The sequence below is a fragment of the Elephantulus edwardii genome, unplaced genomic scaffold, assembly GCF_000299155.1.
Source record: "Elephantulus edwardii isolate Elephantulus edwardi_28Jun2011 unplaced genomic scaffold, EleEdw1.0 scaffold00200, whole genome shotgun sequence".
NCBI classification, from domain to species: Eukaryota; Metazoa; Chordata; class Mammalia; order Macroscelidea; family Macroscelididae; genus Elephantulus; species Elephantulus edwardii.
The window spans coordinates 2,350,330-2,376,267 of NW_006399950.1; the positions used below are offsets into that span (position 1 = coordinate 2,350,330).

A 25,938-nucleotide genomic window follows, 5' to 3' on the forward strand; every position below is an offset into this window, starting at 1 on the left:
CTCAAGGGAACTCTAGTGGTCTACTGGGGAAGGAGCCACACTGCCAATCCAAAGGCCTAGAGTTTGAATCCCCCAGTGGCCCTTTGGGATGAAGATGGGCAATCTCCTCCTCTGCAGCTTACAGCCTCTGAGAGCGAGCTGGAGGGTCAGCTGGGAGTCAGTTCTGACTAACAGCACAGAGCAGGGACTCACTTCTCCACCCGCGGAGACCAGGATTTAAGGTTCCCACTGTACATCTGAATTTGGGGACCTGCGAGGAAGCCTTCCCGGTTGTGCCGCCATCGGGGTTCACGGCCACCCACTCACCAGCTCCTTGGGCCGCATGTTGTACAGGATACGCTCTGCATTCTCGCTGTCGTGTCTGCTCTCCATGATGGCCAGGAGCAGCTTCGAAGCGTTGTTCTAAGAGACAGAGGGGCGACATGGGCCAGCTGCGCACGGTGACCCACAGGAGCCCACGAGCCGGCTGGCACCCGTAACCTGCTGGACGGATGCGCAGTCCACCAGGGGACTAGCTCCTGCCAGGCACGCCAACACCATCACCACCTGACAGGATGTACCAGCTTGAACCCCAGAAACGCATCTACAGAGCATGAATTAGGTAAAAAGCTGGCACCCTGCTATGTCTACAAATTGGCCCCCAAAGTGTCAAAGGGGACCTGTGTTCCATAGAGTTGTCACACCGGGAATTTAAAAGAAGGTCATTGAGTTTTTCTTCCAAGATACCCGAGTGGATCCGAACCACTAACCATGTGGTCAGCAGACAGTGTGTTAACCTCCCGTCACCCAGAGTTGGGTCAAAGAGGTACTGACTTGTTTGGGGAGGGTTTTGTCCTAAAGTTACCTGGAACAAATCTGAAGTGGAAAAGGGAAATTTAAACCTCAGAGCTCTGACATGTCACTCTAGTGACTGTGGTCAGGAGTAGTCTGCCATTGAGATGGTGCGTCTCGGTGGACAGGCACCAAGAGCACCAGTGCCCGTGAAAGGCAGGCACGAGGCCTTTCCTGCCTGTTGTTAAGTAGTCCTGTCAGCCCAGGTAGGTCCCAGTTACATGAGGGCGCACCTGACACCAGCTAAAGTGACCCAGTCGGTCCACATGTAACAAGCCCTGGTGTCCAGTTCCATGCTCAAGCACTTACACCTGCATTTCTCTTGGTTTGCCTTCCCTTTAGGTCCTGCATCTACGGCAATCAGCATGCTGGCATATCCTCCAGTTTCTGTGCCGTCCAGTCAAGGACCACTCAGAGCACCTCACGGTGTTTCCAAGGTCGTGAAAGTGTTAGCAGAAGCGGCTGCTTCACATCTATCCCATGGAACAGCTAATGGGTCTGAACACTGCCTGGCGGGCTTACGCTTGAGTGCTTTAAGCACCACGTCACTAGGGTTCCCATTTGTTTGTCTGTAGGACTCACAGCTTGTTACTGTTGTCTTGGGGGGCATTTACCACTCTCTAAGCCTAAGTCATAGCCGTTCAGCCAGGTGGCTAGGCTTTCTAATGGCCGTGGCATGCCTTGGGAGATTCCGAGGGCGGCCAGCCCAGAACGCCATGGAGATGGTGAACGGCAACGGGCAGGGGTCTCAGGCCCTCACAGGTCCCTCCAGCACACACAGGTGACAGCAGCCAGGCAGGAGCAGAAGGAAGGTCACGTCAAGGTGGTCAAAATATGTCAAAAGGGGTTAAAAAGCAACATGAAATCTCATTTAATTGCTCACCCAAATGAGCTCTCGGTGTGAATTCTCAGTTCTAAACACTGAAAGGTAAACAAACCCCTCACCCAGGGACCGTGGGCTTTTGCTAACACCTTCCCCGGCAAACCTCTCTGTGGTGACATCTTTCAAGCAATAAACACGGACCAGCTTTCTGGCTAAAACCTGAGTTCTGGGTCTTGCTGTGACAATGCTAAGTGTCTGTGCCTCGGAGGTTAAGTCCCAACAGACTCCACTGTGGGAACTGCTCAAAAGGAAACATGCAGTGAACCCTTTCAACGTGTCTTCTGACATCAGGATGGGTTCCAAGGCCAGTTCTCAGAACTGAACCTCTAAATTCCTAGAGAATCTTGGAAACTGTTAACCAGGATTGAGAATTGCTGGGGCACTAAGGTAGCTGACACTGTGAGCTTCTCCAGCGTCCGAGAGGCCAGCTTTGGAGCCCAGCAGCTAAAGCTACCACTTCCCTTCTAGAAACTATCTTGGTATTGGAGGAAGTCAGAACATCAGCGGTGTTCCAACATCGGTCACCTGGGTCCATCCACACGGACAGGCACCTCCATGGGCCACGCGACACTCCTCTCAATACAACCAACACTGGACAAACATCTGTGTCAACCAGTTATGACAACACTAGCTGGGAAGGACATGCCTACTCGTGGTGACCCCAGGGCGTGAGAGCAAGACTGTGCCCTCCCAGGGCTTCCAGAACGGACTTTTCAGAGGTGGGCGGACCACTCGTTTTCCTCGGGCATCTCTGCATGGGCATCTCAGTCTTGCAGTTAGCGGCCAGTCGCATTAACTGCTGGACCCGAGCAGTCAAAACAGCGCCGAGAAACGACAGCGGCTGATAAAGTACATGCAACTTTTTTTTGGTGTTGGGTAGACCTAGTTGTTCCTCAACTGACCCCTTTTCCTCAAAGAGGAGGAGGATCTGGAACCACAGAGGAAATGAGGCTCCCACATTTCTGTTGGTGGCTTTCAGAATCATCACTGCAGGGTCTCAGCTGCCGTGTGAACTCAGGTCTCACTTTTGAGTGATGCACTGTCATCTGATGCGACTTAACACTGAAGAGGTGGCATCCTGTCAGAAGACCCTCATTTGGAAGAGGAAGCTGAGGCTCTGTGTTTTAGTCAGAGCTTCTAATTTGGGTCACTCATTTAAGCAAAATGATCATCTTCAGTGTCTGGTCGGGCAACAGTGACCACGTCATGCGCAGAGGCGAACCCTGAGCACGTGAGAGCCCACCGCCTCTCCGCTCAGTCCCTACTTGCCTTGAGCTCCAGCACGAGGTCCATCCTCTTCTTGCCCAGGGGATTGATGTCGTTGAGGATCAGGGCTGTGATGATGTCGATGCCGTTCGACTCATGGGTGGCAATGCAGTTCTGAGCAAAAAGACACACAGCACAACAGCGTGGACATCAGATAGCAGTCCAGCACCAAGAGCTGCCATGTCTACAACCCGCGCCACTCCCAGTGCTGCCTCTCGAGGAGAGCTGCAAATTTCCGTGAGAACGTGGTAAAAAGAAAAGACAGATGAAAATCTCTAGTTTCAGAATGAACAGAAAAGCAGGAAAGTCCCCATGCACCATAACTGATAAACTGGCCAGGTCGGATCCAGGCAGTGAGGGGCAGTCTGCTTCTGTTCTCAAGAGGAAACATTCTGTACAACTGGGGCGAGTTCCCAGCCCGGCTCCCCTCGAGGGGCGCTCCACTCTCCCCACATCACTCGCTGTTCACGTTTCAGAGCTGTGCTCAAGGCTGAAGTGGGAAGCCAGTTTCCTGTCTAATTTACGCATTATCGACCTCCATTTACAGCCGAGCCTGCTCTGTCCACAGACCTGTGTGCCAGAAATGCAGACTGGGGTTGTCAGGAAACTCACCGAGAGGCCAGATAAAACCTAAACCTGTGTGTTTTGCTGCTGTTGCTCTTACCATGGACGGCACTGCCTGCCTCTGAAGGAGGGGAGCGTGGATATGACAGAGCTAATGTCACGCACCTGCAGAGCTCAGGGCAGGGTGTCGCCCCTCTCCTTCAAGGGTGCCCACCTTCCCCCGCGACACACCTCCCTGAGCACTGGCACAGCACAGCCAGGACAGAGCCAACACGGAGTTCAAAATCAGCCTCATGGCAGCACTGTGCGAAAGCTCACACAATCTGGAAGACAGATTTTTCTGGAAGACAGATTTTCCTGCTCAAGAAAAGCAAAGAATAGGCTGGACCCAGAATATACACAGGGCCACACTCATTACTGGCTAGTTCTTCATTCTAGACCTTGGCATCTGTGCTGTGTTCTACACACACACGTGCACATTCTCATGCTTCACCTCTCATGGCTCAAGCAGGGCCACGTTACTTTTAAGTGGTCTCCTGAGAAGCAGGTCTGCCCTCTTGTTAAGTGACCTTCTGAGTGTCTCAGCATTTAAGGCACAGCCCAGGAGCCCAGCTCTGCCCCACTGCCAATCACCAAAGGCCAAGCTGGCATCAGACACTCGGACCAAACCGCATGAGGCTACTAGAGGGAGGCCCACGACGCCCACCACCTGGCAAGGCCCTCGGGGGCCTGCCGCACAGGGTCTCGCTCGGAGCCTCTTCCTCCCAGGCCAGGGGCAGGCGCTGGGAGGCCAAGTCCCCGCCAACAACATCTCCGGCACGAGTTTCCCTAAAGGCAGGCGGGTACCTGGTTCTCGTGGCAGGGCCCCTGGCAGTACTCGGTCAGACTCTCCAGGGTCTGGTTGATCAGCGCCACGTTCTTTTCGTTGATGTACAGCCCGAGAAGACCGAGCCCGCCGGTGGTGCTTCCACAAATACAGTCCAGGAACTGCAGGGTCTCACACACCAGATTATAGTTGGTCTTATTATTTTGGCAACGAAGGAAATTCTGTAATTAGGAGGCGCAGGACAGGGAGAAGATGAGAAAGGTCAGTCGTGTTGACATTCTGAATATCCCACAAGTGGGGCACTTTGAATTATACAGCGAGATGCCACGCTGGACAGACCAGTCATCAACCTGGCCTCCCACGAGCGGTCAGCTGTGGACTTGGCCTCTGGTGACGGTCATCAGCACTGTGACAGGCTCACCAAACATGGAGGAAGGATCCTCCTTGACCACTCATTACAGATTCTTATAAAACTCACTGACCTCAGGGGGAATCACAGGGCCACACAATTTGATGGGTGGAGGGAGCCAATAAAGGAAATGGGAAAGATACGGGGGCGGGTGGGGGACCTGAAAAGATGGGGTAATGGTGGGCATAATTTAGTGGGGATTATTTTACAAAATACAACTTATGAGAATAAATTAATATTTCATTGTATGAAATACAATGTGAAGGAAGGAAAGTGTGAAACACAATGTATATGAGTTTTGTATGAATCGATATAAAAGAAAAATTTTAAAACTCCTCACTGCCCTCAAGTCCGAACAAACTCACAGCGGAGCCTCCAGTGGATCTGCAGAGGAGGAGAGTGCCCAGCTTTATCCCTTGGAGCAGCTAGTGGATTTGAACCACCAGACTTTGCGTTGGGAGTGCAATTCTGTACCCACTAGGCCACCAGAGCTCCCTTCTCGTATTATTTCTTTACTCAGCTCTTATCCATTTTCCTGCTTGCTAACTCCTCTACTGTCACCGACATCGGCGAGGTCAGTGTTGTGCTTTACAGACAACAAAGGATTTGTGAACCAAACGTAACAAGGATGAACACAGGACATTACGCTGAGTAAAAGGAGTTGGTCAGAAAAGAGCAACTACTCCACAAGACCATTATTACAAAGTTACACAGACAAGTTCGTACTAGAGTGGTCACCAGGGAGGGGAGAGGAGAGGGTGTAAAGTTCATGAACAGACTAGGAAGAGCTGGGGGCAGAGAAAGTCCGGAAAGAGGCTGATCAGACACTGCAGGGATTGCAGTGAAGGACGGAAGACAACGTGCTCTGTGAGCTTCCCCCCAAATCACCACTGAACAAAAACCCAGCAGTGAGCCGGTGGGCTAGTCTGGGTGCTGAACGTCCAGGATTAGCATCATGAGGTCAGTAGGGGTCACGCCGAGTGGATGGCAACTAATACAACAGCAGGCGGGACAGACGACTGACTGGCCGCCACAGGGAGCCACAGCAGATCCCACCCCCACGACGGTCTGGCTCGTTTCTGGAGGAAGATGCCTCTGTGTTAGGGCCACCATGTGGGGTGAGGGAGGACCCTCTGGTCAGCACCATGGAATGCTCCTTCCTCTGTCAGCTGGGTACCCTCTGCCTGGGACGTGGGCAAAGCCTCTTCTGGGAGGGGCTTCGTGGGCTCCCCTCGGGACATCTCCCCCTGAGCTTGAGTCTGCTGGCTCCCCGGCACGTCCACCGGCTAACGCAGAGAGAGTCACGCAGGAAAGGTCACTGGGCCCTCACTGCCGCTGCAGCGGACTCTCCATCAGTGTCCGAGGCTCTAGCTCGCATGGCAAGAGGTGGCCCATCTCTGTCCCGTGGAACTGCAAGCGCACTTGAACCACAAGAGAAGCTTGGCCTTTAGTGACCAGCACAGTCTCGATGGACTATGCCCCAGAGCTCTATCAGGTGCCTACAAATGGCCGGACATGATCTAAATCAAATGGTGTAGACAGAGAAGGGGACTTGGGCAGCTACTGAGTGGCCAGGAGCACACATTTCAGGTCGCCCTGAAGGATGGTGTCCTGGAAAGCATCTTCGAAACCTCACCCTTCCACCATGTCCACCTGGAACCACCCATCTCCGACATGGAGTGACTATTTCCTCTCATCCTTTACCAAAGGGAAGCAAGCCAGTCGCTGGAAGGTGGCCTGTGTGCCAGGGGAGATAATCAGCCGTTGCACAGACCACCCTGGTCTTGTCCAGGCAGAGAAATCTCTTCCTCCTGTGGCCTACCTGGGAGGCCGTCAGCTGTGTTGAGACGGAAGGTGAAGGAACCGCGACGGCCTTCACAGAGGCCCTGAAATCCATGTTTACGCAGACTTAGGTGGAGAGAGAGTAGGACCTGCCTTCACGCACCCAGAGAAAAAGCAAAGCCAGCTCCCCGGCAAGTGAACACTGAGACACACACATGAACTAGCTCTCAGTCTTCCCTCAACGTCCGCACTCCTCAACAAGGCTTGCTGAAGGCAGCAACTGCCAATCTGGCAAAGGAAACTGGAAGCTTTACCACTACTGAACGTTTACCAACAGGAGTGCCAGGCCTCTCAGCGCGACAAGGCACTCGGGGCTGGGGTCCAACTCCCCCAGCTTCTCTGCATTTCTTTACAACAACCCTAACCAGGCCAGCTGTCACCCACCTCGCAGCGGCCCACGTGGTCAGAGCAGAGATCTGGGTTTTCCATCGCTGGGCCTTCAGGAAGCAGACCACCAGGCCCTCCCTCCGAGGTGCCTCTGGGGAGCTGCAAGCCCCCAACCTCTCAGCAGTTCAGCGCTCACCTGCCAGCGCCGCCTCAGGAGCCTGGAATTCCATCCTGGTGAGAATGCTTCCTCCTCTCCAGGACCCACAAGGAGACCTGACACGGTGCTCAACGCTCTGCTCAGAAACGGCGACAGGGTGGAAGGCAGAGTTCTTCACACCATCTGAACGTATCACTGAAGGCTGACTCCCTTCAAGGGTAATTCCAGGGGGAGGCTGACATCTCAGAGAGCTGGACTGGACAGGATACTAGAGGATGCTCACTTCTGGAAAGATCTCATGAAAAGGTGCTTCTGCCCAGGCCCTCAGGGCGTCAGTCCTAAAGGAGGTTTTGTGAGGCGCTCACATATACAACGGAAATGATGAAGACTCCTCAGTGATGAGGTCATGAAGGTCCTACTCTTCCAATGGTGGAAGCTGAGTGGCCTCTGAAGATGGGAGGGTCAGAGAGAGATGGAGACCAGGGAGGGAGTGAAAAGAACTTGTTTTGAAACACACACCTTAGCACTGCCCCTTGGCCATCTGGGGATTAGACTCAAATAGTCCAGTGTTTGGCTGAAACAAAACTTGACCAAGCATGTCACTCTTCTGAGCCTGGAACTGAGCAGGGCAGGCGAGCCCCCTCTTCGGTACTCAGTCTGTTAGGTGTCACCTGTCACCTGTCCTGTGACCTCCAGCAGTCCAACCAGTCCTGCCCAGGTCTCCTTTCTGGGCAGGGGCGAGCAGGGTGGGGCACAGGGGGCACCCCAGTGCTGGTACAAGCAATCCCTCACCAATAGTCATTAAACGGGCGGACACAGACAACATCACAACTACTTCCTGTCTGGAGCCTGAGGCGGAGGAGACCAGTTACACCTGCATCGGGTTGTAGAGCGCCCTGGTTGCAAAGTGTGCACCGTGGAAGCCTGCTGAGAGGTGACGACTGAAATCCCCCTGAGGTCTGTGGGAGGAAGGCGAGCATTCCCTCCGGAGCAGATGCTGGAGACCGGGCGGACAATCTCTTTAGTCAGAATCCAGCCGTTGGCACTGGGAGGCGGACATCAGGTGACTGATGGCCACAATGGGCCCAGAGAGCCCACGCCATGGAGATGCCACAGCTGCGCTCCACGGCTTTGTGTTCTCGGGGGAAGATGGTCTGGCCTCCTGTGGAGTCATCCACTCCCTCAGCCCAGCTTCTTTGTGACCTCAGTGCCGACACAGCAACACGTGCAGCAGCAGGGTCAGGACCAGCCACTGCGGACCAGAAGCCAAGCCTGCGAGTCAGCGAACCCTCCACCTTCGGGCTGCGAGCGCTTGGCTCTGCTTGGCAGGACTGAGCACCCCAGGCACTGATCCAGGGCGTGAGGTTCTCAGCCTGCAGGAGAGGTGGGGCACCCGGCGAGAAGCGCTGTGGTCACACCGACTTTATTTTAATAAAGAATTCAGAGGCCCCAAAACCTTGAAAACCGCTGAGTGGGATGACCTTTCAGGAGCTTTCAAATTTTTATTTCTGGTGAGAGCAGCAAAGCTCACGGATCTGAACGGAGCAGGGCAGAGCCCCTGTGTAGAGTGGCCTGTGGTCTAGTGGCCTCGTGGAGCAGAACGGAGCAGGGCAGAGCCCCTCTGCAGGGACAACCTGCGGGTCAGTGGGCTCACAGAGCAGAACGGAGCAGGCAGAGCCTCTGTGCGGGGGCAGGCTGTGGGCTAGAGGGCTCGTTGAATGCCGAGTATTGCTGAGTCAGAACCAACCCATAGCTGACCCTCCGGAGACTTTTCTAAGGCTGTAAATCACACAGGAGGACCTTGCCCATCCTTCTCCACAGAGCAGCTGGTAGATTTGAACCACGTGCCTTTGAGCTGGCAACACACTTCTTACCACTAAGCTGCTCGAGTTCCCAAGTACCACAGTTTTCTGTGAAATCACAGTCTTCAAAGATGGGGCAGATCTGGCTGGTGGATGCTTTCAAAGCTAAATGTTTGAAATTGTGATCTTAGCGCAAGTTTACAAGGAGACTGGTTTTGTAGTCACCAATTCATACACAAGTTCCTTGCCTCCCTCCCCAATTCCCTTTGTAATACTTGTCCTGTTCCAGATGGTAAACTGTCAAACATACAATGTCTAACTGTCCAAGGATAATGAACACTGCACTGGAATAATGTGACTTTAAAATCCTGCCTCTTAAGACCAATTGGACTAAAAACAGCTGCTACCAAACCAAGAAAACCCATAGGTGCAGAGTCCAGACAGCGGTGAGGAGCCACGAGTCCACGATAACTCACAGTGATCGTCAACAGCAGGTCTGAGCTTTGCCTTATGCAGCAACGTCCTCACGGTCTGACAGCGTTCCAGTCACTGAGTCCATCCAGCCTGGCGAGGGGCCTCCACGCCTCTGACCCTCCACCCTTCCTAGCATTGTGTCTTTTCCCTGACTAGCCCATCCTGACAATGTCAAGTGGGAAGGGGGGGGAAGGCCCCGCCCTCCTTGCATCTAAGGAGCACTCTGGTTGTACGTCCTCTAGGTCAGTCAGTTTGCTCCTCTTGCAGTCCAGGGGGTACGCAGTGCTCTTCTCCAACACACTTCTTCATCAGTTCCCGAGTCACTGTCCAGCTTTCAGAAGCAGAGAGAGCAAATAAAACACCATCCCCCAGATGGGTCACCTAGTTCCACCTCACTGCTCTGTCTTACTACTCAACGACTATCATGTCTTGCTCACTTCATCTCTTGGTGGCATCTGTGGGGTTTCAGATCGAGCACTGGCTGCAGCCCCAATGAGCACAGTGGGACGGGGGTGGATCTCAAGTCACAGGCGGAGAGATTCACCAGTGCAAATATTTAAAGGCTGCATCTTCCTTGCCAGCCTTGGACTAGAATCACTTCCTTTCTGTATCCTGAAACCTTCAAACCATGAATCACCATGACTCAAGTACACAGAACAACTGCTGCCAACTTGTTTATTTTAGGAGGAAACGTTTCAGTCCTCAGAAAAGTTGTTCAAACACGATTTTATTATGACGTCTTTTCTTTCATCCTCATATCACCATCAAGATGGACAGGGTGGTTTCCCAGGTCCAAGACTCAGAAGCAAAGCTCAACAGAGATTACTGACTCAGTCCTCCAGACCCCATTCTCCTGAGGAAGCACCAAAGAGCCTGTTTTCCCGAGAGCACTAAGAGCCCCATCTTTCTGATAAAGAACCACAAACCCTATCCTCCCAACAGAGCCAAGGACCTCACTCTCCTAAGAGAGAACCGACGACCTCCTGAGAGAAACCCTGTCCTCCTGAGGGGACCACGGACCCCGTCCTCCTGAGGGGACACAAACCTTAGGGCCACATGGAAGGCATCTCTGAATCAGAACTGACTCAATGGCTGTGAATCTGAGGTTTCCTCAAATGAGCCTTTGCTGCTGGACAACGCTACAGGGGAAATACGCTCCGTCATAGCACAGTAGTTAGTTCTGGCAATAGACTGCCTAAGTTCGAGGCCCACTTCACTGTGCCCTCTTCACCTCCGTTTCCTCATCTGTTAAATGTGGACAGTAACAGAACATCTAGCATCACACACGTTCTTAGTGTTCCATAAACCTTGCCCACAATCATCCAGGGGAAAAACAACACGTGATTCCTGGAATTGTGGGTTCAGAAAGCACTTACTCTGGAACACTCTGTCAAGTAAAACTCTAGAAGGTTACTTTTCATTCAAGAAACAAATATTTAAAAGAACTGTCTACCAGATTTGTTCAGTCTGATATATTTAACATATTTAATCATCTAGCCATACCTAACACCTATCTACATGCCAATCAGTGTCAGCCTACAAGCCACAAGCGTGTGTGCTGACTTCTGTGCAGTACGGCAGTTACAGCGAACTGCTCAGCAGAACGGTTCATTGTGCTTTATGGTTCACTGTGACTCAGGACAGTGGCTGCGTCGGAGAAGTGCTCTGGAGAGCTTCAGGAACTTTGCAGAAGTAGATGGTCGGGTTTCTGCGGGGACTAGAACAGTCAACCCTTCTGTTATCACTGAGCACCATAACCATTTACGCCACCCAGGGCCTCTATCACACACACATCTACAGAGTGTGTCCACAGGTGGTGTGGCCCACAGCCTTGCGAATCCCAAGGCAGCTCCTGTCTGGTCATTCAAGCCCCCCAGGTGCCCTGCAGGAGAAAGCTGGGCGATCTCCTCTGTGGGATCTGCAGCCTTGGAAACCCGTGGAAGGCTCAGCTGTGAGGCATTCGGACTGATAGCTGGCCTGTCCACAGAGCACGGAGCCCTGAGGGAGGAGTGGGAACCTGGTGGATAAGGGGATGGGAGTGGGGTCTGTGGAGCAGGCACCACCGTGTGGCGACACTGTGGAGACAGGGACACCCTGCTGGCGGCTGAGCTCCCTGACGCTGACAGGCTGACATGGAAGCCGCGCGGCCCTCACCTGCAGGTCCCTATTATGGTTCTCACACAGCAACTGCAGGAAGCGCAGGATCGGCTGCATGATGGTAATGACCGCACTCATCTCCAGGTCGTCTTTCGTCTTGTCCGTGGTGGTCTGGGTGCCCTCCCCTGACTGGTAGTGGTCTTCGGGGTCAGCCTCCCTCCGGAAGGTGGAGAAGGCCTTCCTGGTGGCAGCCGAGGCCTCGAGGAGCTGGTCCCGGGTCTCCTCGCTGATCTGTGTGGTGGGCTCTTTGGCTGGGAGACAAGCAGAGAAGAGTGAATGCCACGCAACCCTCAGCAGTGTCGTGCTGCACACAAACTGGGTTCAGCATCAGTAAAGTCCCTGCTTCTCAGAGATGCTCAGAGCACGCAGAGGACAGCACAGCGCCACCTGCTCTCAGTCCCCAGACTGGACTAAAGCACATCCACCCACCAGGTGTTCCAAGCACAGCGTTTCCGCTAGGCCTGCCCTTACTGTGGAGGAAAAGGCACAGCGCAGGTTCTGCACACCCCATCCACGTACGGTTCAGGGCTTCCGTCTCCTCATCTGTAAAGCAGAGCGAGCCCTGGGGGACCTGACCTTGGAGAGCTGACCTTGGAGAGCTGATGGGAGGGTTCCACACAACACTAATCACAACAGTAATTGTTACAGCAACGACAACTGAGCACCCAAATACCAAAGCGCTGTGACTGAGCCTGTACACGAGTGCTCATGGGAGCCTCCAGTCTGAGGACTAAGGTGCGTCTGAGTCAGGCCATGCTCTTTCCAATCTCCCGCTATGCATCTGAGAGCTGGACAATGAAGGAGGATGAGAGAAGAATTGACGCCTTTGAGCTGTGGTGTTGGAGAAGAGCACTGAACATCCCACGGACGGCCAAGAGAACAAACATGCCTTGTAGAAAGTGCAGCCAGAGTGCTCTTTGGAGGCAAGAATGATGAGGCTTTGCCTCACACACTTTGGACATACTGTTAAGACGGGCTGTTCCATGGAGATGGACGTGAGGCTGGGAACGTTAGAGGGTTAGTGAAAGAGAGGAAGGCCCTCGACATGACATATTGACATGGTGACTGCTGCAGGGGCTCCAGTGTGTTCAGGAACTGTGAGGATGGCACAGGATAGGAAGGTTACTCACAGGGTCACTGTTCGTTGTGCTCGACTCGACAGCACCTAACAAGCTCCCACCTCCTCAGGTGACCTGTGAGGTCTAATAGGCATTGCAGCCAGGAGGGTAGACCACAGACTGCCTGGGCTAGCGGCCAGAGCTCTGCCATGAACCACACACCCTCACCAAGTCAGTTACCTTATCTGTACCTTGGTTTCCTCATTTGTAAAATGGGGATGATAATGTTAACCTATTTTACACAGTTAACCTGAGTTTGAAAAGAGTTCATGGAATGAACTCTGAACAGAACAGTGCCTGGAACACAGGAGACGCTGAGTGAATGTTAATCATTTGTCTTTTTCTACTCCTTTTTCACCAAAAGACAGTCCATGAGACAAGGATCACGCTGAGGTCGAGAAGCCAAAACTTCAACACAAAAATTGAGTTTCAAAGCTAGTAACTATCAGGGTGGGGGCAGCCTGACTCTAGCACTGCGGTGGTCGGCCACTGGCCAGGACGACTTCTCCTCAGAGAGAACAGACAGAGAAAAAGCTAGAGGATTTTTCCAATACCTGGGAACAGGGGAGAGTGAGTCGACTGACCAGTCACAGCTGGTTTCAAAGGGGACATCAGTAGAAGGTAACCACAAGAAAAGAACATTAATAATCAAATTTCCTGCCAATTCAGCCTTAGGTATAGTCAAGAGATATGTTTAATATTTATTAAATAAGTCTCTTGAACAAAGTAGGATTTCAGAGTTGATTAAGAATTATTGTGTAACTAGACGGGCATTCTTGGAAAGTCCCAGTTCAGATGTATCTTGGAGTTGAGAAGTAACAGAAGAAAATAAAGGGCGGCGAGGCACAGCACACAGGGGAGTGTTACCTTTTTTGCGGGAAGGAGCATCTCTGTCCGTCTCCTCGTCCTTCTTTTTGTTTCCCAAGTCACTGGTGTTCACGGTCACGGTCGCCTTTATCTCCTGCTGGGCCACTTTCATGCGGTCGTAGAAGACTTTGAAGAACTTCTCTGACTTCTTATCTTCTGTGAGCCGGCAGAAAAAGGAGTGCTGCCGAGGGAAATGCACAGAGTTATAAACCTGGACGGGTCCGTCACCACCGCCCACTGTCCAGGCACAGGACACCCAGCGTGGTCATCACAGCAGCCAAGCAACGTCTGAGGTCCCCCAGCACACAAGGTCACACGGGCTGACATCACTGTAGCCTTGCTGCACACAGTTCCTAAAATGAACTGCCATGGGTCCCTCGCCTGGTGGTGCCGCAGCGGCTGTGAGGACACCACGTGTGGCGGGCGGGCCCCACACACCGAGACTCACACAGACGCACCACCACAAAGCCTGCACGACCAGTGGAGGATCAGCGGTGACCGAGGGCCAGTTGTGAGAGGGTGACGAGGAGGAGGGCAGGCCTCCCACCCCATCCCACCACGTCTGGTTAGAGTGACCCGTCCGCTGAGTCAGCTCAGGATGGTGCCACGTGGAACGGAGTGCAACGTGTGTCTCCTAAGACATCTTCCCAGCTGGTGGCCCACGACTGTGGCCTCCGTGTATTGTGACTACCCAGGGACCCCCAGAGGTTTGTGCTCCAGGATTCTATCAGACAAGACCACCTCCTTCCCAGAGAGCACGCCTGTTACACATTCTTGCCTGCAGCACCACACTCTTCCTCAGTCATTTCCTTGGCACGCTGCGCCTTGGGTTTTTCTAGTGTCCAATTGCTGCCTTCAATTTCTACATTTCATCAAATTTCTCCTTCATCGGCCTGAGCCTGGGAAACTCGTCCTCCACTGGTGATGGTGCGAACTTTTGAGATTCTGGGAACACAGCTCCCTGCATCAAGCACACAGGACAGCACACTGGCAGCCAGGGAGTGGACCATGTTCACATAGGAGGACGTGTAAGTGAGGGGCACCTAACTGAAGTGTAGATATTTGCTGGAAAGGCAAATGTCTTATTGCATATACACACTACACTAAAAAATATTCTTTAAAAGTGCTGTGCAGACAGTTACGCATTAGGAGTTGCGAGGTGAAGAAGAGGACAGGCTGGAGTCGGCCCAGAGTCGCCAGGGAAAGGGGGTCTTTCAAGGAGGGCCTTCAGGCCAGGGCAGGGCAGGTGGGAGGACAGAGACTCCTGTGCACAGGTAACTCGCCTCTCAGAACCACGCTGCTTGTTTCTAGATCGCTGTGAGCAATAGTATACACTGCTGATATAAACACAATATGGTGTCTCAACTCCCTTTGTTAAGTATTTGCTTTCCACCCTGTGTAAACACCACGCTGCTGTGAGTTATTTACATGAAAATACAAGGCAGTTCTTTCCAGAGGGATAAAACTAAGCTCCAAACAATGGATCTGTTTCTCCCTAGGAGGAGATCTTCCTGCTGACTTCACATCCTCTCCTTACAGAAGGTAACCTGGACTTAGGAGGATGAAGAGCATCCTGGCAGCTTCCGGAAGCGCCCTAGCGCCCCCACTCTCCCTTCGTGGCCGTCCAATGCCTGGTGTGGAGACCCCGAGAGCCTCCACACGCCCCTCTGCTGACAGGAACGTCCCGGATCCTGACCTGTGTGAACCTGACCTGCTCTGCTTGCTGCAGCAGCTCTAGCTGGCCTCCCCGTCCAAACGCACACTTCTGCTGGAGCTCCAGCTCTGCTCTGCCCTCCCCACTGGAGAGCGTCGCATTGCTCCTGGGTCTCTACGTCCCTCAGGTGCCTGTTCCGTGGGTCTTGACCTTTTTCTAACACCCTTTAAACGGCCTGGGGCCCCTCAGACTTCACTCCCTGTTCACATCCCAGTGAGAAGGGCCTGATCAAGCTCTTTAAAACAATCCTCTTCTGGTCAGTGTGGATTCTCACATGGCCATCTTGCTGGTCAGCTGATACAGTCAGTGTGAGGATGCTCTCGTGAGAGGAGGGAAGGGCAAGGTGTGGAGACAGAGTCACTTCCAAGTGACCAGCGTGTCCACTGTCTCCACAGAAGCTGGTCTGTGACTCACTCTGCTGTGTTAACACAGTCCTGCTGGGCACCCTTTTCCCTCACACGATTCCAGCTCTCTGAGGGCGCTGCCTCTCCTGCATGCCTCCCAGCGGCCTGCAGAGGATGCAGGGGGAACAGAGAGAAGGCTCGCTGCATCACAGAACCAGTTGCGAAAGCCAGAGCAGAGAACCCAAGGCACCTCTTAGCTGGACCCTCTCACCACATCACTCTTATCTTCATGGCTGTAACAGAACTAAAACTCCATCATGAATGAACTCTGAAGAATTCCTCAAGATGGAGAAAGCAAATCCCACCTGCTCATTTTTCTGAAAGCCAAAGCAAACAGAATTCCATGTGTGAGGACCAAGAAGTCAGCCCAAAACCGTCTAATTATGTTGAGGAAATTTTCCACTAAGACAAGTCACACAGTCTGTTGCTCACACAGGGCCAGCGGTGAGCGCCAACGAAGGCTGCACGCCCACCAGAGACCACCACCTCGAGTGACCACCTGTCGCGGCTACCAGCAGGCTTCTCATCCAGGGACATCTCAAGGCTGCCAGGGACAATCTGGCCACCCAACGACACTCAAGCGCTTCTAGTAATTGCATCCCGCCATCTGCCTGCCAAGTGCGCACACAGTGTAGACCCCTCCGCCCCCACGGCTGGCTGGGTAGCCCAGCAGATGCCAACGGGTGGTGCTTCCTGCGAAACGAGGCCAGAGGCTGTGCTGGCTGTGACGTGGCCTCTGGGCTGCTGGGTGGGACAAGCTGTTAACCAAAAGGTAGAAGGCTTGATTCTCCCCAGAGGTGCACTGGCAGAAAGGACTGAGGAGCTCAGTAAAATAAACACTGCCACCAAGAATCCTGTGGAACCAAGCTCTTCTTGGGCCGACGGGCCATCGTCTGAGGCCAGCTCAGCTTGACGGCAACGGTTTCCACCTGTTTCTGCAATGATGAATCCAACCTCTCGCCTCCACGAGGGGACCGGGAGAAGCACAGAGCTGCGACACACACACTGCACCACGTGTGTCTACCGGTCCTTCCTTCAAAGGTCCGAGGCAGCTTCCTAAACTGTCTAAAATTAGTGGCAGGACACAGAAGACGCGAGAACAGGTGAAAACCAGGGCTGGGATGCAGCGACGGCTGGAGGTGGGGCGTGAGACACAGCCAGACGACTCAGAGTGTTCCAGGTGAGGCTACAGGCCCAGGCCACCAGCTGAAAAGAGGCTGTGAGAAGTGGTTCTCTCTGTGGCCTTTTGCTTGGTTTGTGGGAAAAGGAGCTTGAGAAGTTTCCCCCTCAGGCCTGGGAGTTGCTTCAGCTCTGCTCTCCACCTGAGAGGCTGACCCCCCGACCCCTGGCGTGGCTATCAGGACTGGACTTGCCTTTGTCAGGGCGGACCCCTGACCCCTGGCACAGCTGTCAGGACCAGACTTGCTGTCCACAGCTGGCATGATCCATCAGCACACTGCACAGGTGTGTTGTTGTACGGGTGTCCTACCACGTAAACAAGGCATCTGTGGCCTAGACAGGCAGGACAGGTCACTTTGTGGCCTGCTTGAATGCCACGCCTCAAGCCTGGCAGTTTGTGTGTACACACAGCAGGGCCCCAGAGAGGTTTCATACACAGAAGCAGGAGAAGTGCAGGAAGGATTCGGGAGAGGCCAGGACCTTCCCAACAGCTAAATGGAGGCTTGGCGGTGGCAGCACTGAAGACAGGACCCGGGGTGTGTGTGTGTGTGTGTGTGTGTGTGTGTGAATGTGAGACACACACTGCAGTCTTGACCACAGCTCACGGAGGCCCCTGGCCTGTGGTACAGAACTGTGCGGGCTTCTCAGGACCACATGTCAAATGCAGACCACCAGGCCTTCTTCTGAGGTGCCGTGGGAGATCTGAATCTCCGCCTCCAGTTAAGCTGAGCCCAGTGACTGGTCACCCACCACCTCTGCACGGTTCTGACTCAGCGGCCTGCATGTTACAGGCTGTTAACCTCGCGTCTGGCCGCCGTCCCAGCCGCAGCATCACAGCAGAGGCAGGATCTACTGCCAGCCTTTCTTCTGATGCAATGCTGGGTGGGTCAAACCGCCAACCCTCGGGTTAGCAGACAAGCATCATCGTTTACACCTGCAGGACTCCAAGGGAGATCTGGTGGCCAGCTGAGTAAGGAGTGGTGCTGTCTACTCAAAGGTGGGGGGTTTGAATCTACCAGAAACCCCATGAAAGAAAGAGGGGCAGTCTCCATCAGTGGGATATACAGCCTCGGAAAATCCACTGGAGGGTCAGCTACGGAATCAATTCTGAGGCCACAGTGAGTGAGTGTGAGGGACTCATGACTGACCATACCCCCCCAGGCACTGTGTCAGGATATGCTTCATCTCACCTGATCTTCCAATCTACCCCGCGAGGGCAGTGCTGTCCCCACCTCCAAGCGGAAGAGGAGCAAAGCAAGGCTAAGAAGAGAGCCTGCCATCCCCAGAACTGGTGGCATGCGGACCTCACCCATCCACCTGGCTCCCTGGCCCTGGTTCTTATCCACCCTGCTTCACTCACCCCTCTCATCCCGATCACACAAGAAACACCTGTGACCAGTCAAAGTCCACGTCACCCCAAGGCTGGGCCGTGTGACGGGAGAGTGTCCTCAGCGAGGAGGAACAGCTGTGGTGGGCACCAACATGCCCCACATGCGAATGGTGCTGGACAGTCGGTGCGGCCTCAGGCGGCCTCTCTGTTCTGCGGGGTCTTGCCCAGCCTGGCACCACGGGCCCTTGATAAACACTGCTACACAGGGCTTGCTGCGGGCCAGGCACTTCTTGGAAACCAGAGATAGCAATCGACACGCAGACAGCCCCGAGCTAAAAGGGTAGTAAAGTGCACCTGGCTGGACCCAGGAGCTGAGGACCAGGTCAGGAGATCTTCTAACTTCCAGCCTTGGCACAGCACTAGCTGTTCACATGATCTCAGCAACTGACACGACTCTATCTGCGGGCTCATCAAGGCGAGTGGTGGGGGCGACACAGCACAGGAGTGAGGTGAGGGGAGAGAGCTGAAGGGGGGCAGGCAGAGAGAGGGAGAGAGAAATGGGGAGAGGAAGGAGAAAGGAGTAGGACGAGGGAGGGGGAAAATGGGAGGAAAGGGAGGGAGGGAGGGGGAGAGGGAGAGAAGCGTGTATATGAGGGGTGTTTGTGGAGTGTGTATGGGAGTGTACGGGGGTGTATTTGGAGTGTGTGTGTAGGGGGTGGGTGTATGTGGAGTGTGTGTTTATGGGGGGGCGGGGGGAGCTGTATATATGGAGTCTGTGTGTAGGGGGTGGGTGTACATGCATATGCGTGGAGCGGGTGAGCAGCTGGACCTCAGGGAGGACATACCCAGGGGCAAAAGCAGTCTGCTTTCTACAGAGCAGCGTTCAAACCCAGGAGGCTGCTCCCTACAAGCACACCACAAGCTGACAGGCGGGTGGTAATAAGACATTCAGGTTGTAACGTAAGCATGTTGTCCACAGAATACTCCATAATAAACAATTCCACCAGACACTGGGAGGTCAAGGCGGTGTAAATCAGGAACAGACCACCCTGAGAACCATTCTCGACACCATCACACGCTAGGACGGCCTAACAGAGTGGGCAGCTGGGACTCCACCAGCTAAGAAGGAAGGTATGTGGGCATGTTCACGCCTATCACATCTCCAAGTCTGAGAAAGTCAGACACAGAACACAAACTTGGTATAACACCACCTTTCCCAACAATCCCCCATCTAACTGGAACTGCTTCCCTCTACTTTCAATCACTCTGCATGGCAGGAGAAGGACCAGGTACAGAGAAAGGCAAACCAGGCCAGGCAAATGGGAGAACGGGCTGGGTGGAGGGCTCACTCTATCTGAGCCGAGGCCTGAGGTCACAAAAGTGAGGGGAAGATCAGGGTGGAGGAGTCTTAGCTGTTGATAACACAGACATAAAGGCCACAGTGTTCTCTGGCTTCAGGAAGGCTTACTCTGCATGCAGTCCTTGTTGAATAGTCTCCATAGTTAGACACGAAAAAGCTCACTGCTGTTGTTAGAACCAACACACAGCCGACCCACCAGCCAGTTTCTGAGTCTGTAAATCACATGGAAGGAGACCGTCCAGCTTCAGCGGATGGAGCTGCTGATGCACTTGACCCTCCAGAGAGGTACTGCCTTTGGGTCAGTAGGACAGCTCCCTACAGAATCGGCCAGGACTCCTGTTCAGCACTGAGGCCACCCTGAAGCCTTTGCAATTCTCATCACACACACATGCTGACATCGAGCTGTTTCCAAGGCTAAACAGAAGCAGAAGACCTCGTTGTCCCCCAAGCACTAGGCAAAGTCACGCTGCTGACTTTCCATCAACCCAACACGTAAAGAACTGAGCAGATGGGGTGCTCTGACCCCTAAGGGGACAGGATGGCTGCTAACAATGTCAATAAGGCACATGGCTCTGGCGGGTGTGAGAACATGTAGATAAGGCACACGGGACTCCTACAAGGGGACGAGTCGGCTACGTCACCTCATGGCTTTTACCAGGAACCATCCAGAGGTGGAAAGGGGACATCTGATGCCTACAAGAGAGACAGGAGCAGGGCTGTCATTAGGGTCTGGAGTCCTTGCACTGTGAACCTCCCAGACCCAGGTCACAGGAAGCTGTAACAGCAGAGATGAGGAGGAGCAGGAAAGGACATGCTAGCCTCTGCTAGCCTTCCGGTTCCATGCACAGAGAGTCCAGCATCTTCAGGCCCAGGCCGGCGAGCTGAGATGCCTTCAGGCACTTCCTGGTAGGTCAAAGGCTGGGACAGACTTCACGTCCAAGATGTCGAAGATGGAGAGAGAGGTCAGCCTGGGGGCTAGGCTGTGAAGGAACTGTCCTGATGGAAAATCTCTAAAGATTTTTCTGATCCTGAATTGTAAATCACTGTGTCATAAGAAATGCATCCTGAAGCCACGATGACAGATACATAACTCCGAGTCACAGAGCAGCTCATGTCAGGATTAATAAAAAGATCAGGGGTCCAAGTGTATGTTGGCTCCACCAGGCAGGAGTCAGTCTGGGTGGTAGTGAGGGTAATTCTCCCCTCTCTTGAAGCTCCCTCAGTGCCAGGGGGTCAGCTCTGACACACAGCAAGCCCACCCCACCTCCCCCAGCCTGCTAATCTCACTGGGAGTAGATTGCCCATCTTTTTCCCATAAGCTGCAGGCAGATTCAAAGGCACACATCTGCGGGGGAGCAGCACAGTTTACATGGATAACCCCCCAGAGCCCCTCTTTCATAAGGTGGTTGCTGTGAGGTGCCGTCCAGTTGAATATGACTCATAGTGACCCATAAAACACATGATTGGGTAATAAATGGGGTGGTCAAAGCCAACCAAGGGAGCCGGATGGCTCTTTAAAAATTAAAGTTGCTAATATGTAAATATTCTTTTAAGTGGTATTGCACTGGTCTGTCCATTTGCTGTACAGAGGTAACTCATGATTGCTGTGATGCTGAACACTGTGACCCTGATGTGTCAAATGTGATAATGGTCACCCATGGTGGACAGTGTTTGCTGGAGCTCCCCGATTAAAACAAGCTTGGAAGCAGGAGTGGCATCCACTTCCAAAATAGCTTGCCTCCAGAAACTCTACGAACTTGGAGAAATGATGAAAGTTACATAAATGTTCAGGTCTATTGTTCATAGGGTTGCTATAAGTTGTCTATGACTTGATTGCACTTTACAACAATAATAGCAATATGTAAATAAGAAACTGTGCTGCAAACCTGAAGGCACACAGTTTAAGGCCACCAGTTGCTCTGTGGGAGAAGGATGGGCAATCTTCTCCCATGTGACTGACTGCCTCTGGAAACCCCTCAGCTGGGTCAACTATGAATCAATTCTGACTCGATGGCACACAACACCAATATGTAAATAGGTGAGCTCTGGGGGCCTAGTGGCAAGAAACTGCACTGCAATCCCGAAGGCATGTGGTTCGAATCTACCAGCTGCTCCACAGAAGAAGGATGGGCAATCTCTTCCCAAACGATGAAATGCTTCTGAAAACCTGCTGGAGGGTCAGCTATGAATCGGTTCCAAATCTACGGTATACAACAACAATAATACATAAATAAGGGAAATGACACGCTTCTAGTAAGATGTATGGAACCCCCAAGAGTGTCAATTCTGTCATCATGCTAGATAAAAATGACCCAGACTGGAGGTGGACATGGCGCATGCGAATACCACCAAGAAGAAGAGATGGAACAAAGTGTGTCCCCACACCCCAGAGACGGCGAGATTCTGAGATGGAATCAGGAGAGCCAAAAGATTCTGAGTCTGGAGAACTGGAGACCAAGGCAGGACAGGAGGGAGGGGGCTGGCTTCCCTCAGGCACACACTGGCTGTGCTGAAGAGCTCTGTACCGCCTGCCTGAGCAGGGCGGGACTGAGCCAGGGCCAGAGAGAGTGGTTCTGATTGAAATACTGGACTCCAGGTCATTTCCTATCTTAAATTTTAACTGGTTACTTCCATGACATAATCCCATAACCATAAATAAGCATGGTCTGTTTAAGTTTTGCGCCATCATAGCCAAGACATTATTGAACCCAAAAAGAGTTCAGAGAACTGTGGGAGGCCAGCTGGGGTCACAGCTGACAAAAAGGCTGGAGGGCAGAGGTACGCCTGACGTCCATCTGAGTGTTGGCTGGGGAGTCATGTTGGAGTCCTTCCTCCCCCTGCTCATGAAGCTCGTCCGTCCATCCACTCACCGGGACTCGCAGCTGACCCACCAGCAGGTTTTCTGAGGCTCCACGCCACGCGGGGAGGGACTGCCCACTTGTCTTTCAAGAAGCGTCTGGTGGATGTGAAGCACTGATGTTAGCACAGCCACTGCCCGCAGAACATGCCACTGGAGCGAGCACACTTGCAGCAGAGGAGGTCCAACGCCTGGGCCACGCCATCTGTCCCCCACTACGAGGGAACTAGCCGGGGGCTTTGACTTAGTCTCCAAGCGTCCGGAACTCTCAGCACTCCAATCCCTCGGAGGGTGTCTCCCAGGAGAGTGAGGAAGAACACACCACCAAGGACACGATGGTGGGGAGGGGAGCAGGGAGACATGGGAAAGATGGGCCCTCGGTGTCACCCTCCTCACAGGTCTCACATGCAGCCGGTGGCCCTTCGATGTCCACTGTCTCACAGATTGTCTCACATCCAAACTCTGAGCCTTCTCCTGTTGACTCAGAGACAATATCCTGTGCTCCCACCACCCTGCCACGCCAGGACTGAGTGGGGGACCATGTGGTGGGTTCCCAGTGGGCCCCCGGATCTCAGAGAGGGATCAGCAGCAGGAGTGTCTCACTCAGCGACCTCGTGGGCTCCAGGGGAAGGCTCAGCTCCCTGGCTAGCACTCAGCGATGCTTTCCCAATGAATTAACTCTGTTCTGTTCCAACACACATCAAAGCCTCCCCCGCTTCTCAGAACCTCTCTTCTCTGTTAAACGAGAGCACCGTTTGCCCAGTGCCCACGGCCCCAGCCCGCGGTGGTGGCCCTGACCTCTGGAAAGCCTGGTTGTCCCTAGAATGGAACAAAACTAACAGGTTCACACATATTCTCAACAACATCTCAGCCAGCAAACTGTGCTTCCTGAAAAAGTTAAAAGGTGCTACCTTACAAGTTCCCATGTGTAAAAGAAGTGCTGTCTCCAGTCAGTGTTAATGGACACTCAGACCCACTTCTGACGTGGGCCAGGTCCCCACAGAGGACTCAGTGCCTCTGACCAGCAACAGAGCCAAGGAGACCTTCCATTTACCCTGGGCTCAGGGACCAGATCTTCACAGAAGTGCCCAAAGTCAGCTTCCCTACAGGGCTGCACTGGCCCTGCTCACCGTCTGTCCAGCCAGAGACAGGAAGGACAAGTGTGACAATAGTAACTGAAGCTAGACGGCTGCCCTGGTCGCTGTGTGGTCATCACTGACTCAGGGTGAGCCACGTGTGATGGACCACAAGTGCCCAGCCCTGCACCACACTGTGGCCCCAGCCACGTCTGCTGCGGCCTGTCATCAGGCAGCTGTACACACCGGCCTTCCTGCTGAGCCAGACAGTGGCCAGTGGCCATCCCTAGAGTTTCCACCAACAACTTCACAGATGCAGGACTTCCTAGTCTGCAGCATCTAGAATCTCTGCTGAAAACTGTCCACCACACCACGCTACCAGAGCTGGAATGTCTGTGGCACCGATTTACATAAAAATGGTCTGAAGTAGAACAGGCCCAAAAAGCAGAGAGCACCCTGCAAACCTTCCCCCACGTCTCAGGAAGGTGTTTAGTTCTTCCTCAAGCATGAGGCTTCTCACAAAGAAAGGCGCTGGGGCAGGATGGGCACTGAGGCCTTCTCCCCAGGCACCTACCTGTGTGCTTGGACCATAAAGGAGAAGGGCAAACTCATCCCCTGGGCATCCTCACATCAGGCCTCCACACACGCACTGGACGCTGCAGGCCAAGCACCTGGCACAGCACTCAGGCCGCTATTCAGACGATCTCAACAGAAAAGGTGTTGTTACAAGTTTCACTTGGATAAAAAATGGACAGCCCGTTTATGAACGTCCAGCCTTGATTTCCTCACCTGCACAGGGGTGGCTCACAGAAGAGGGTCTCTTGCTCATGCCATGCTGGCCGTAGGGGCTCACTCACGGCTGACACCACTGGCTCTCAGAGGCTGTGAAGGGCATGGGAGCAGCAGGTGGACTTGAACTGCCAGAGAGCCACTGCCTTTGGGTTAGGAGCATGACCCCCTTTGCATGAAGCCACCCGAGACACGACCTCACAAACAGCCAAATACCCGCAAACGTGAGAGCCACCCAGATACAGGGCCTGGCCAGTCTGTCCCTCTGCTTAGCTGAATGGACCCCAGCTTGCAGTCCAGGCTGCACCTAACCAAGGTGTTCCAGAACTTTCACCCTTCCTCACTCTCCTGGCCCTTCTCACCACTCATCGGTCCCTCAGGTAACGTCCACATGGCTGCAGAGCGAGCCTTCAGAGTCCAACAGTAAAAGGAAGAGGTGGCCAGGAGGTTGGGGTCAGGATGGAATGACACAGCCTGAGCTGGGCCAGGCTCCTTAGCACCCCAGGGCTCCAGCAGGAGTGTTCGCAGTCACACGTCCCAGGCCGGGGCCAGCTCGGTGCACTTCCGAAGCATGTAGGAGGGACTGGCCAAGTCTGAGATCACCTGCACCCCCTTCCATCTGGTGACAGTTGCACTGCCTGGCCAAGCTGTCACCTCCTTTCATACGATCCCACAGGGCTGCTGTGCGGTGCCCACAGGGGCCCCGTCAATGTCCTCGCCTGTTTCAACCTGTGGGTTGACACATATGTGCTCTCTGCTCTTCATGGCTCTGGTACGCTTCCCACTCTAAATGGTACTTTCTAGAGATGCTTCTCAGGACCACCTTGGACAAGTTCCCCATAACAGCCGGCACTCTGCTTGCTGCCCATCTCCCCTGCCACACAGGATGTTTCTTGAAGGCCAGGACACTGGCCTCTGTACCGGTGTCCATACATACTGAGCTGGGCACATAGCCAGCACCCAGAAGAACGTTACTTCTGAACAGAACACATGAGTAGGAGTGATGGTTCAGAGGCAAGAGTGTGTGTGGCCCTTCATGTGGGAAATCCAGGTTGAGTCTTAGCCAGTACCCTGCACACACAGTCCCACTGGCTGTCATGGAGGTCTGCTGTTGCTATGACAACAGAGGACAGTCAAGCTTCCAGACTAAGAAGGACTGGGAGGAAAGAGTACTTCCACAACTCAGCTGTGGAAGCCCTCCGGCCACAGGGAGGGCACAGAGCCAGGCAGCATTTCATTCCATCCAGTGTGGGCCTCCAACTCAAGGGGAGGCAATGTGCCCATGAATGCGCAGTGATACCCCAGGAGGGGCAACACCAAAGCTCTGGAAGGCAGCGAAGTCTGCATCTACAGCAGGTGAAATCTGGTGACCACAAAGAGTGCTGTATGGAAACTCAAAGCCTGCAGGTGGGAAAGTAAGGACCACCTGACAAGAGCCGCGTGCAGATCCTGCCCGCAGGGACCACCTGACGAGGGCCGTGTGCAGATCCTGCCCGCAGGGACCACCTGACGAGGGCCGTGTGCAGATCCTGCCCGCAGGGACCACCTGAGAAGGGCCGCGTGCAGATGCTACGTGAAGGGACCACCTAACGAGGGCTGTGTGGTCCTCACCTGGAGGGATGCCTGATGAGGGCCGTGTGCAGATCCTGCCTGCAGGGACCACCTAACAAGGGCCGTGTGCACATCCTGCCTTCAGAGACCACCTG

The 25,938-nt window shown here is 53.7% G+C and overlaps 1 protein-coding gene across 3 annotated transcripts in view; it reads right to left on the minus strand.

Annotated features, from left to right (window-relative positions):
• The window catches only part of ITPR1 (inositol 1,4,5-trisphosphate receptor, type 1), a 321,128-nt gene that overhangs the window by 63,047 nt on the left and 232,143 nt on the right, over positions 1–25,938 (minus strand). For all 3 annotated transcript variants that reach the window (XM_006897081.1, XM_006897079.1, XM_006897080.1), the window contains 5 exons: positions 13,524–13,704; positions 11,536–11,789; positions 4,391–4,591; positions 2,984–3,094; positions 307–402 (listed from right to left, as the gene is read on the minus strand). In XM_006897081.1, coding sequence (XP_006897143.1) covers positions 307–402; positions 2,984–3,094; positions 4,391–4,591; positions 11,536–11,789; positions 13,524–13,704 — 843 coding nt within the window. The remainder of the gene's footprint in view (positions 1–306; positions 403–2,983; positions 3,095–4,390; positions 4,592–11,535; positions 11,790–13,523; positions 13,705–25,938) is intronic.